Below are 14,381 nucleotides of genomic sequence, written 5' to 3' on the forward strand. Positions count from 1 at the left end.
ATGTACTCGTTCGAATTTAATCTCTGTATAAAAAACTTTAAACGAAACCTACTTCAAAGTAGAATTTGGCCTCTTTGTTGTTTGAATCTTTTGATTTAGAGCCGCTTGCTGATCTGTGAAATTGATGGCCAATTTGAAAATTGAAATTTAATCTCATAAAAAGCGCTTTGCGTGTTGTGCTATCGAAAGAGGCGAGGTCCGAGACAGTCAGTAAACAATTTTTGAATTTTCAACGATGGAAATCGTAAATGTATAGCAAACACAACAAGTTGAATTTTATTCTAACGCAGTCTCGTTTCATCGCCAATATAATTAATTACGTAAATTTTATTACGTTTCGCTACCGTGAACGTGACTACATTTTCGCAGTAGTATTTATTGGATTACTATAGTCTGATATGAGGAAATTAATTTCCTCGGACGTTGAAATTACTTCAAACAACGATACCAGGCATTGCACGATACGAATAATTCTATTAAAGGTCTTCGAATTTTATCGAATAAAAATAAATTGTTGATTTGTATTACTGCAGACGAAAAATATGGGGCACTAAATAGAATTACTATTACCATTCTTTACTTTTAACTATGGTCTAGATTAAGTTATGATTAAATTGTAGTTTACCAGTTAATTACGGTATGATATAGTTTAAAATAATGAAGTTTCTGTCAAGTTAAAATTTTCAAGTCCTAGCTACTAATATATTTATAAATATTCAATAACCATTTTGCAATTGTCATCGATTAATAAATAAAATTATGACGTAATTGAGAATAATACAGAATTTGAGATTTAAAGTGGTGTGTTTTCTGTTTTATCTGCGTAAAGCAATAAACACACCAATACATTTGATGACTTAATCAATCAAATTTCCAATAACCAATTGCTAATCATCAACTTTGACGAAACAATAAACGATATTTGATAATTTCGCTAATTTCCAGCAACGTGAACTCTCTATGTCCAATTAATAGCTTTTGACTACCAAATACCAATTACTAATTGCGGATCTTCAGTTTCTAATATCCGATCTCCTATTATTATAAATCTTTCAATTTCTCGCTCCATCGTTTAATAATTAATCATCTAAGATATAAAAGATACAAAGGACAAAATCTACCAAATACAAATTACCAATTTTCAGTCTCTAACATTCAATTTCCCATTACGGAACAACTCCACCGTATGATAATTAATTTGCGTAGGAACAGGAAATGAAAATAAGGTAAAGAGCATCCAAATATTTTTCATTTTCAACTCATTATAAACTTTCTAAAACTTCGAAAAGACATTTTACCAATACGGCAGAAGACTAAGTTCGTAGTTCAAAGGAGAGGGTGATGCAACCCTAATTGAGTGCATTGAAAGAAGCGCAAAAAAGGCACATCCCTTTAAACACCTGTTGAGAAGATCGTTTAGTCGAAATTCATTCCACGTGTCAAGCTGTTCGTACTTGGGCAATTACGGGAGCATCGCTTCTAGCTGTTCTGAAATTACCGACAGGAAGCTTCACCGGGGAAAAGACTTTGCTTTTCATCTACCAGCGCCATCCTTGCGTGCCTGCTGCGAAAGGACAAAACGTCGTTTCGAAAGTACAAGTGAGAGAAACAGAAAGATAGGAGGGAAAAAGGCGGAAGAATAGAAATAGGTATACAGAATTGATGGAATATTTTATTTTTCTTTTACTTATCGCCTAATGGAATCGAACTGCTTCTCGTCGAGAACCGACGGCTGGGCAAAGCAGAAGCGCATAAGAAGCGAATAGGAAGAATAAAAGGAAGCAACGGCGACAAATGCTTAAAACGATTCCTTAAAACCAGACTAGGACGAGAAAAAGTTCATCCGGTGAATAAATCACCGGAATTTCATTCCTATCTTCTAACCAGACCAGCGAAATTCCTTCTCATTCTAGTATAGGTCATATCCTCTCTTATATCGAAACTTCGGATCCGATACATCCTATAGATACAGCTTCCAAAGCTTTCGATAGATACCTGAAGACATTCGATTTTTGAGGATTCTTCTTTCTACGTGATGTTTGAAGTTGGATTGGTTCAGTTAGAATTCACGTAGAATGCGAATAGATACGATAAGCTGACGTATATTCGAACGAAGGAAACTGACACTCTCCTATGAGATGATTTAGTAATTAATAATGAAATTTTACGTCAAATAGGATAATTGTATGACTTGTAATTAATAAGATTTTCTTGTAAAATTTCGTTTTCTGGTGAAAAATATCACTATTATGCCACAGAATTTACAACTTATCGATAAATTGTAACTTGTATTTTGTAAAACGTCACTGACGATGTTAGTTTCAATGTACAAAAAGTTCTAGATGTACTAAGATATTATTACAATCTTTCAAATATATGCTATAACCTTATATACCTACAAATATATAATTATGTATCAACCTGTCTATCACGTGTTAACACTCATAAAGTATTGGTATTTGCATATGAAAACATAATTTCTAAAATGTAAAGAAAATTGTGTAGTGAAGCAATCTTTACTTAAATTCTTACAAGAAAAGAAACTTCTAACAGCTAAAAATTACCAAAACTCTTCCCAAACGTCACATTCTTGCTCTTGAAGAAGCGACTTGAAACATGACGGGAGCCGACTATTCAAACGTAATCGAACGATTTGTCAAACGAGGTGAGAAGAAAAGCTCTTATTTCATTCAAGGACAGAAAAGACAGTTTCAGGTTAAGCTCCGAAAGATTTAAGAAAAGCAGAAACGGGATCCCGAGTCTTCCAGTTCATGGTCGCTTCCACAATTTCCAATTCTTATTCAGTTCCCGAAATTGTCAGTTGTTTTAAAAAGAAATCGTTCAACCCTTCCAGACTTCAACTCCTTCATCAATTAAAAGTCTAGAATTAAGGATTTTAATTAACGGGAAGAGAACCTTGGCCATTTATCTGGCTAAAGTGGCTAAAAAATTGTCGCCTGGCTCGCTCAAACGAGAAACCACAAACGCTTCGCAATTGTCACCGCTGTTCGTAGTCTTAGTGTTTAAGCTCGAGTCTGGAAAGGACGAGGAGGATTGAGAACGATCCGGCCCAGGAAAGGGTGAGGAGAAGGGCGCAGAGAAAGGGTTAGGCTAACCCTCTTGCTTACGCACCTGCAGACCGTACAATTCGAAACGTCCCCTGCACTTCCGTGTGCAATTAGTCACGGAATGGGTTGAACAGTCATGGCGCCTCGAGGGAGCTGGGGAGGGGTGGACTTGGATCAGAGAAATTGCGTATCGGGTAAAGAGACAGAGTGGCACGAAGAATAGACAACTGAATAATTCGAATAAGGGGTCAGAAATGGTAATTAAGGGGCAAAAGGATAGACAAAACGACCGATGGACGCTTTGACGGCTTGAAAACTGAAACGCTCGTCACATCGATTCCACCTGGACAGAAATAGATAAGGAAACCGACCAGTATCGATTTCCGAATTGGAGGATAGATTAGTCTATACTATTGCATGTCGATTCCGAGATGCACTGTTCAACGCTGTTCGTTTATTTAATTGAAGTGCATCGTGCTTAATGAGTACGTCAAGGAGAATGACGTGTAATTGACTGGTCTGCGACAAGGAAAAGAAAAAGGAAATTGAAACTTCAAGTTTACAGGATTGAAGTATTTGTCCTTAAAGGATTTTAAATGCAGTTTTGAAAATTCTTATGGTACGGACATTTACAAAATATATCTGGCTCAAAAAGTATATAAAATGTCCGTACAAAATACTCTTGATAATATATAGTGGGTGAAAAATATGAATTTGTAAAAAATCTGCAGTATAGTGATAAATTTATCGCGTGCTACGTTCTATTTATTCTGTAGTCATTTCTATTTATCTCGCCGGTACCTCGGCGATATCACTTGGTATATTGATAAGTATCATTAAGTTATCAATAATTTTTCAGTAATCGTTAGTGTCATCTCTATATGATTGACGATGGCGATCGATCCGTTCGACGTATCACAAAATAATTATTATTAGTAATTTATTAACAATTCTCTTTCATCGAACGTTTTCGTGACTCGTTCCATTATAAATTAGAATTCTCCAGAATGCTGTAGGTCGTCAATAATTCCTGATTGATATCAGTATGTTATAGAAATGGGAATAATTAATTGAATAACGAATGATATTCGACTGAATTGTAATTGGATGTATTGTGCTTTACGTGTAAGTTTATGCGAATAATATGTATGTCAAATATATCGTCGAAATAGGACAAGACCGTTTTTGAATGATGTTATTCTCGTTATATTTGCGTGTGTGACAGGGAAGTCGATGACCGAAAACACGTAGAATAACACAGTGCGACATCCATAAACGTATTACTGTAGAACGTCAATCAATTATAACACATGAACAGTAAAGCACACGATCAATGCTTAACTGGATTCACTTTTGGCTCTGGTACCGAAAGCAAAATATTTTTCGACTCATATTTCATTATAATTAATATATTACAATTAATAATTGTTTGCTAAAATAATTAAATGTTCATTAATGAAAAATGTTCACTGCTCTTATGACTTAAAGTATTCGTAAAAGTCCCAGAAACAGGTGATTGATGTTTGATGTAATCAACCTATCGAAGAATAAAGTTGCGTTAACGCGGGATCTCTAATTTCCAAATGCTCCAACTTTCAAGGTTTTTAATTTTCAGATTTTGAGATTTATAATTTTCAATCGAATATTAATATTTTCAAATTCGTTATAGAACAATAATGCAGCGTTTACGTATAATACGTACATCATTTCGCTGACTGATCTTCAATGGATTAATCCATTCGCTGTTATTGACCTATACGTTGTGCATGCAGCATATGCACTAAACAGAGCTACCATATTCTCAACAATATCTGCTGACACAGTTGTTGTGTCTTTTAATGTACGTGTTTTAGCAGAAAGATTTTGAACGACAAGGAAAATAGTAAGCATCGAAGTTGGAGCAAACATTATTTAAACTAATGTTTAATTAATGCTATCTTTGACAAAAGTAGAATTTTATAGAAGTAAAGAAAGATACGCTTCTTTTAAAGAAAAATACAGTTTCAGTAGTGGAATATGTTAATCGCAAATATTTACATGATTATCGATAAATAAAGAAATAAACATGCATATCCATGTAAATACATTAGAAAATTAATTTGTAAGCGTAAGATATTATAATAGTCTCTACAAACATCAATCTTAAACTACTAACGATGAGTACTATAGATACTACTTTCATTAAAGTTGATTTAATTAAATTAATTTAATTAGTAAACTCTAAATTCATAAATACAATGTTCTACTGGTACATAGTTCAAACTTTATTCCTTTCGTCGATTGTTTTATTCTGTTTCTATACGTTTCGCAGAATTATAATTGAGTCAAGTTTTATTTCTACTGACCGCGTTAAACTGTATCGAAGTACGACTTTAATTATTATCCTCCCTTGGCAAAATTGAATTATGCTTCCTCACATACAGTAGTTTGTATTAAATCGGGACCATGTGCTGAATTTTATTAAAATATTGTAACATGGAAAAATAAACAAAACAAAATTGTAAACTGATAAAATAAACATCTATATTCATATATTCCATAGAAATAAAATTTTCATTCATTTTATTGCAATTCAATCTATATTCTGCTTTCATTGACTCTATCAATTTTTGTCAATCTAAATCTCCATTGTTTTATAAGGTAGTGTATAAGGGACTATATGTTCAATTTATATATGAAACTAATAGAAAAATGGATGAGTTAGGGTAAGATAAAGCCAAGCTCGAACTATATATAATCAAATTATCTTCTGATCCGTTAAATATGATTATGAAAAATTTTTGAATAATCTACGTTTCAAAACAGTATACTTAACTCACTTTTAGTTGTGTGACAAATCTTATAGCGTACATATCACTATTTTACGTTTAATTTGTAAAACATCCATTCATACTAGAAATTAACTTCATCATTCAGTTTAAGATGAGTCAAAACACATGACTCACACGAGCTAGAATTCGTCGCAAGACATCTCGCGTCCAAGCACAAACGCCAAAGAAACGAGCAGGGGGCGCGATCTCATCTAGCTGGCGTAGCTGTCAAAACCCAGGCGTTGCTACTCTATCCTCGCAATAAAGATCTCATGCAATCAGAGAGGCGAACGAGTCGTGTGTCTTTCCCAGCTTTATTCGGCAGAAGAAGGTCCAGGGAAAGTGTGCTTCCCGGTGCGAGAAAAGTGGCAATATACGCGGAACGAGGCGAGGACGATTGCAGGATAACAATGCCTGCAGCGAGAAAGCAGGCATAAATGGACCCAAGGTGCGAAAGAAGGAAACATGGTCCAGTCGGTGCAGATGGGTCAAATAGGAGTAGCAGACCAGTTGAATGGCGGATAGTGTAAAAGGAGACCCGGACGTTTCTTTGAGTTGTATCTAAGGCTATGTAATACCAATCGCATATAATATTTCAACGTTTCGCTTTAAACAAAGTAACAAATCGGTAAATTACTGCATGGTTGACGTAAATAACCAGGTGTTGGGTTAAGAAAAATGAGAATTTTTAAAATCAACCAACCATTGCATTTAATGAGAATAGGCATTTTCAAAATCAACCTTCTGCTGCATTTAATAAAAGCTTCTGAACAGCAGAGTAACAAATACAGCATAAACTTATTAACAACCTAACATTTGTAAGAGGTATCACTCATTATAAGTTCCTAGTTCTAGTATTAAATACAGTCTCCGCAAACCCAAGAAGTAGTATATCTGTCACGTTCATTCCATTTACTCCTTAAATACGTACCTTCGTGTGAATTCGATTGTGCGATCGTGCCACCAACTTCTCGCCGCCACGTGACCTTCGGCTTGGGGGTACCAGTCGCGGCGCATCGTAATGTCACATTGCTGCCCTCTCGTACCTCCATGTCGGTGCTGGTGGAGTCGTCCAGGATATCCGGTGGTACTGAAACAATGAGCACATTGCAACGATACTATCCCGCCTCCCTCGTGTACACCTCGTATACACAGGGCACGCTCGAACGCGACGCCATTCGATTGGATAGATGGCTATCTGGCCCCGATCTACCGATGTCTCGTTGTGTATTCGCAAATATTCCGCAACGCCATCGACGAATCGACCACCGCCCTGGTGTTCCGCATACGACAATCCGATCGTAAAACCGGGAATCGCTCGGCTGATCGTGAATACGCTTGAACGGGCCTGCGTTACGTCGTGACGTGACCGGTTCACCGATCCGCCTCCCTATTGTGTGGTGACGCGTTTAAGGTGCTTTCGATCACCTGGAATCCTGTGCGAAATTCGGGTTCTGTGGACTGGTAGTTGGAATTACACGCAGTACAGTGGCTCAGAAAAATACTTGAGTATATATTATAGGAACCTTTTATGTATAGTGACTATAAAAAGTATTTTCATACCATTGTGTTATTCGCATACTAATAAATCTGTTTCAAGATCGGTATTAAATTTCGTATGATTTAGTAGGACTTTCGTATGACTAAATTTGAACTGAGAGAACTGTCGTGATTATAAATGCACATTTTTAGATTTGTTTCAAACTTTGGCAATATAATTATAGTAGCCAAATCTCCTTACAGTGTTAATGAATTTTCAAAATATTTTGTATAACACACATAATATATTTGTGATAGATCTCTACAAGCTTTTGGATTCTTTCGTGAGCAACTGTACATATACCCACGTAGGATATTGTTTAGGAGCTTCTCTTTCATAGAATTTAGGTTTGGTATGTTATTGGATGAAACTTTGATACTGGATGTTTTGTTTGGGCGAATGCGAGCTATGTATTGATGTATGGAGTATTGTAAGGACATGTTGGAATGGGTTTGAGTGAATTTTACTGGTGTATTTTTTTCTTTTTTTAGAGTGCATAGAGTGCATGTAGAGATTTGTGTCGGGTAGTTGTATTTTTGAATATTATTTATACATATATAATCGTGATGAAATTGTGAAAAATGATTTATGATCGTTTGTAAATTTTAAATTATGTGTAATTTTACTGATGGCATTTCAAGATGCCTAGAAAATATGAAACTAATATTTCAAAAATGTACAATATTCACTGACAAAGCGAAAATTTAATCAACACAAATTTACTTTTTTTTTTATCGAACACAAATTAAAATGCAAGTTTGTATTTGGAGTTAATTTAAATATTTTTCTTGATAATACATTACACGCAGAAATAAAGGAATTGTTTAAAGAAACCTATTTAGGGAAATTTAAAAAAACGTTTACATTGTTTCTCATGAATCAATATAATACACATTAATTTTCTTGTATTTTCTTCTTGTTGATGCAACTGATATAATAACACACCATTTTTCTTACGGAATTTATCAAATATTCGTATAAGAAAATATAAACTTTTTACATTAAAAGCATATAACATACTTTAATTAAATGTTTGTTATTTTTTTCCGTTCATACTATAATATAAATGCTCAAACTTTCTGTTGGAAATTGTCTTTAAGACCCTGTATAATTTCAAATTATAATTTCTTCTTCTAATTAAAAATTTCTGTAATAAGTAATTAAATTTAAGCAAAAAGATAAAATACTTTCAAACATATCATATATTCTTTTCCTTAAATCACATTATAAATTTATCTGTTATCTGTTGTAGATAGTTAATACTGCAATAATTTAAATTGATATATATTTTTACTATGTGAGATAATATTTTACACATTTTAGTGAATGTGATATTAATTTACATGTATTTTATACTCCGTATTAAAGACTTTCGAAATATATATTGAAACGTTCACTAAATGAAACGTATTATTCATGAAATAAGCTGTCAATTAAAAAAGTTGAAAGCAATTTTATAATACGCATAATACATAATATAATGCGGAATTGTATGGGGGTAAATTGCTTGAAAATTTCTAAGGGAAAGAATTAAATGGCTATTATTGCAGCTCTGGTGGCTCGATTTCCTTTTTCCCTTGACGTAAGTGAGACGAAGGGGCCGCGACGGGCTTTTGTTTCATGCCATTGATTCGCGATAATTGGCCACGCTCCGGTACTTTAATCGTCATTTCAATCGCAGAAGGGAAAGTGTTTTGTTTCGCACGCGCTGGAAATTAAATGGCATATCGTGGTGTACGATGATAACCACGCTCTTCAATTTACTGAAGGTTATAATTTCAATTTAAACGGAAAAGGCGAGGTGACGTTATCGATTAAAACGATACCTGCAGTTTCACTTTTTAATTCTGACAACTAGGACTCATACATTTATACGATACATTCACTCTTAATCTCGCTCACTGAAACTTTTAAATACGCCAACTTTATTATCTCTAAAAATGTATTTAATATTTTGTAAGAATTATTTTGTAAAAATAAATTGTAAAAAACATTAAATTTTATTTACGCACTTCAAAATCAAGTAAACAAACTATATAACACTAAAATTGTCGAACGAGTTACAATAGCTGCGAGACGTTTGTGTAAAATGAAACTTTAATTGAATCAATAGATTCAAGTTAAACAATCAAATAATGTAATTGTATAAAGTAATATAAAACAATCAAATAATATACTTCATCGATCAACTTGCCGTTTATAAAACAACTAGGTATTATACTTCATGAAATATGTTTTATGCATAAAAATATAGAAAAGATTGTAAAAACTATTGGTTCATAAGAGGTAACAAAAACTGTTTCAAAATAGCATTGATCAATGCTTTCATTCGATTTTTCGATTTTTAGTTTCACGGAATTCAAAGGAACACATTATATCTTTATAGAAAATTGATTGCTTGTAATAGCGTTTGAAAGAATTAAAGGAAGCACAAATATGTTTTTCAAAATGTGCTGCACTTCTGAAATGTTGAAACGTTTGGAACCATCGGAAACCCTTATAAAATCATGCAACCTTCAGACTTAAAGAATTTTTAAATTCAAAGCTTGAAGTTCCAAATTTGAAACACAAATTTAAAATTTGAAATTCAAAAATGAAGAATTCAAATTCAAAATTTAACAACCTTCAGTAGCATAGTGAAGTAGAATATCAATGTAGAAATTTTTAAATGCTTTAAATAAAGGAGGTAAAGAAGAAAATGTCATTTATGATTAAACGCGTTCTAGAAACCAATTATTTTTAGGAATCAATGAGAATATTTGCTTAATATAATTATATTATTCTTAATTACGTATTCGAATATTTGCACTTTTCCATATTTTTACATAATAAAGACTAATGTAATTTGAAGAGCCACTGGTTATTATTAGAACGAAAGATAATAGAGAACGTTGTTATAGAGAAAACTAGGTTATATCACTGAAAGTTGAAAATTTCGATTTTAAAGTTTCTACTTCTCCTAGTCTCCACAAGAGGGTAGACGTGTCATATCCAAAGAGCTTTTCAAGAACAAGGTGAAAATTAGTTTTTAACGATCTTTAGAAGCCGGTATACTTGACAAACGATTCCATGAAGAAAACTTTCCCACAGACAGATGCTATTGCAGCTAGTTCTTTAGAAAAAGTGCACAAAGTCTGCAATGGAAGAAACGCTATATCTAAAGCTAATGGTCTGTTAAATAGTTGAAAATTTCCCAGAAAAAGCTAAACAGCTTTTGAACTTTATAAACAAAAATCAGAGTATCTCTTATTAAATAATATCCCCATTTATTCCAATTTCTTTGCTTGTAATATATCCTCCGATAATATTTTTATCAGATATTTACCATATTCTTTTTGTTTAAGTATGTATTCCAAATTTTTTATAATAATATTTCGTTATTAAAGCGAGTTTCAAGAATATTAAGCTCATCTAGTATCAATTAAATTCATTAAGTGTTCTCAATGGTAAGGGATAATTCAAGATTATCGCAGCTTTTCTTCCAAGAATATTCTATCCAGTGAGAAATATTCATGAGCTTTTGTTAACTATAATATATATATATATACATATAGGATAGGGTATATATGAAGATCGCCATCGAGGCCTAGCTTTCTCCAGGAAACTCTCAATCCTGTCTTACCTACGAGTTCAGGAAGACGTGTTCAGGAGGTAAAGTAGTTGGAAAACGAACTTTTCACAAGGAGAGGTTTTCGAACGTAACGTAAACTTTCCAAACAAGTCTCTCGCCCTTGCGTAACTTGTTACCCTGATTAGCGTGATAGGCTGTCTTATATGCAGAAGAAAATGAACAGAATTGTCAACACATTGAATATTGAGCATCCAGGAAATCAAATAAACAAGGAAAGGAATGAAGAAATTTTGAAATTACTTATCTGGTTCTATCAATATTGAATTTTGTGATAAAACTTTTGTTATTCGTTTGAAGCTAACGCTTTGTTAACTCGAAAGCGATGAGTTCTAGTAATATAAATTCTAATTTTACAAGTGAATTTTACAAGTTACAAGCTAGCTTATATGGTGATATAAAAACAACGCAGAACAATAATTTTTCAACCAAATTATAGCTCTGTAAAATGCAGGCAACTGATTAGATAGTTTGAAGTAGTAATATCATGATTATAAAATGATAAATATTCTTTTTACGTCAGAGATCTATAATCTAAAACTTCTCACGATAATTCGGAAACGATGCACTAGTATTACTAATTAGTAGGTTATTGTATAATAATTTATATATAATATATTTCTATAGGACAATTTATTGTAAGCGTGTCTCGGCGAATAATGTTGCTCCAACAGGAAGGTGTTGGTTCAAATCGCTATTATTCCGGACTTAATAAATATTACCGCCACATATAACCTTTTTACTCGACAAGTTTACATCTGTTCCAAAAATACACCACATAATTTCCATTTACCCTATCTCCTTGAAACCACATGTATCATAGAAATGCATAACCATCGTCGTATAGCTACATAAATCAATAAACTTTCTGGACACAATTCACGAGCGACTATCGTCCGGATAATGCAACACCGTATAATAAAAGTAAAACGAGTATATGGATGAGAAATTTTCGCGAAAAATCAAGTAAATGTGAGGCTATCAAACAAAAAAGCAATTGGATCGGGCCATAGAGAAAAATATCAAGCTACGCGTGGCGCAATTCATTTCGCGCTCTGGCTACGTTGTGTTTCAAACGCGGCGACAAAAAACCGTCGTATCCGCAGATAGTATATTTATTGATACGGCGAAACAATCGCGTCGAATTTATTATTTCATACGTGTTTCGTCTGACACAACGCGCCCGTAGTTCTTCATTCGCATAGATTTTTCTCCCAACGTCCCTTTTCCAACCGCACGTTGCGCGAACCATGCGTTCCATTCGTAAGAAGAACGAGTTATTTTAAAGTTGTTTATAAACTCCCCTTGTATAGCGCACCGTACGAATTTTAATCCTGCTGCTAGAAACTACAGTGGCTCACCAAAGTATAAAGAAAACCTGTAGACGCCTTTTATGGATATACCATATGTGTTGAATAAAATATTTAGAAATTTTAATAGTATTGTAATGAGGCACGGCTGTCGAAATTATGTTGCTAAAGTTTGAAACAAATCTGGAAATGTATTTAGGAACTACAGGGTGCTTAGCACAAGCATATATTTCATAGAGATCATAAAAATATTTAAACAGTAAATCATACGTTATATTATATTGATGTAATCACTTAAGTATAATTACTTCAAAATAAAATAGTTCTAATCAAGATTAAACCAGCTCGGGCTATAAAAGATCAAATGAATGATAAATAATATTTATCGTCGTCTAATCTTCTCCTGTTTAAACTTTATTTCGATATAGAATAATTCTAATTAATATTTGCACAATTTTCAACAATATGTTATAAGTAGGCGTTATGTATAAAATAAAGCAAACTGTTAAAAAAGTAAACGAATAATCAATAATACTTGCTACTTTTCAACCTTCTGCTATATTAAACTCCGTTATGACAGAGCAGATAGGACGAACTCAAACTATACGCCAACAGCGTCAAGATGAAGCAAACACAGGCCTTCAATCTCAGCCTTGTAATTTCACAATTTAATCGGGAAATTCTCGTTCAGACTAAACGTCGTACCAATCGAACACGAAAGTGAGAACAGGCAATTTCACAGTGTGCAGCGGTCAAGTAGGTAGTAACGCGGCCGCGATAAAGGAAGGAATTTAACGAGGGTTATTCGCGATAAGCTTAAGAGCTTTGCGCTCAGGGGTTCCGAGTCGCCGTGCCCTGGAAATTATAGTATACGCGAGCACGCTTAAGGACTGCAGCTTCAGTTTGTCCGCTGACTAATGGAATTTCGGGAATTCCATTTGAAAGTTAATCGCGTGTTTGTGTCGGGGACATCGTCACGGAGTGCATTTAATTACTCGCAGAAACGGTCTGCTAACTTATTTACGCGCGTCCAGCGAACTGCTCCAGGCGACCAACAACACTCCTAGTTTCATGGAAATATAATCTTACCGCGTTTACGAATTCATCAGCATCTCTAGTACATCCACCTGTCCCGAATCCTCGATCTATGCTATGGTCGCAGTGGAGGCGTATCTCGACGAACTGTCTTTCTGACAAATGAAGTGTCCGGAGATGTAAATATGTACATTCCTAAGCGTGTACAAACGTTATTGTAAGATGAGCCTCTCAGAACTTTCCATTTATAGTTAATATCTTAATTTTGTTGTATAAATACACGATTAATTTTGAACTCTCAAAAAACGATTTATCTATCGTCAGAAAATTCTAAGACGTACACTTGTAAAACAGCGTTTGTAACATTGTCACTTTCATACTTTTCAATCTATAGAGTTGATCAATGTAACTTCTGAATTAAGCTAGGTTTACATTAGTCTAACCGCCGGAGAAAGCGATTACATTCCAGTAATTTGACTAGAAATCGATCGATGTCTACATTATTCCAGCTTTTTTTGAACCATTAGAAGTGGTAAACTGTAATGACAATGGATTCACGCAAAATCGGATGTACACTATACTACGCTTCAGTCAGCGCTGGGTATTGAGCCGTCTCGACGCTTCCAGTAACGTTGGAATATTGTGTTCTCGATGGTGGGGGTAAACACTGGATTTGAAAAGTAGATTTTCGATCCCCTCGTGTGACTGGATTACTTGCTACCATGACGGCATTGTATTGGAATAAAAACACTGTTTACATTATTCCAGTTATAATCCAATGATGGATTGGAATGCTACTGGACCAATGTAAAACCAACTTTCCATATCATATGTAAATGATGCTCAAATATGTGGGAGATACTTATAGGATCGACCCTAGACATCAAAATCGAACGCAATGGTAGTTTTGATATGAGATTCATCGACAATACATCGATTTAAAAGCTTGATCTTTATAAAAGACAGAAAATGTGATTCATCTGTGTTTTT

At 34.0% G+C, this 14,381-nt stretch overlaps 1 protein-coding gene across 2 annotated transcripts in view; it reads right to left on the reverse strand.

Annotated features, from left to right (window-relative positions):
- LOC117232150 (lachesin-like) overlaps window positions 1-14,381 on the reverse strand; it is a 159,817-nt gene that overhangs the window by 26,418 nt on the left and 119,018 nt on the right. For both annotated transcript variants that reach the window (XM_033491353.1, XM_033491345.1), the window contains exon 4: window positions 6,810-6,968. In XM_033491353.1, coding sequence (XP_033347244.1) covers window positions 6,810-6,968 — 159 coding nt within the window. The remainder of the gene's footprint in view (window positions 1-6,809; window positions 6,969-14,381) is intronic.

The sequence above is a fragment of the Bombus vosnesenskii genome, unplaced genomic scaffold (assembly GCF_011952255.1).
Source record: "Bombus vosnesenskii isolate JDL3184/JDL3185 unplaced genomic scaffold, Bvos_JDL3184-5_v1.1 scf7180000013263, whole genome shotgun sequence".
In the NCBI taxonomy this organism is placed as follows: Eukaryota; Metazoa; Arthropoda; class Insecta; order Hymenoptera; family Apidae; genus Bombus; species Bombus vosnesenskii.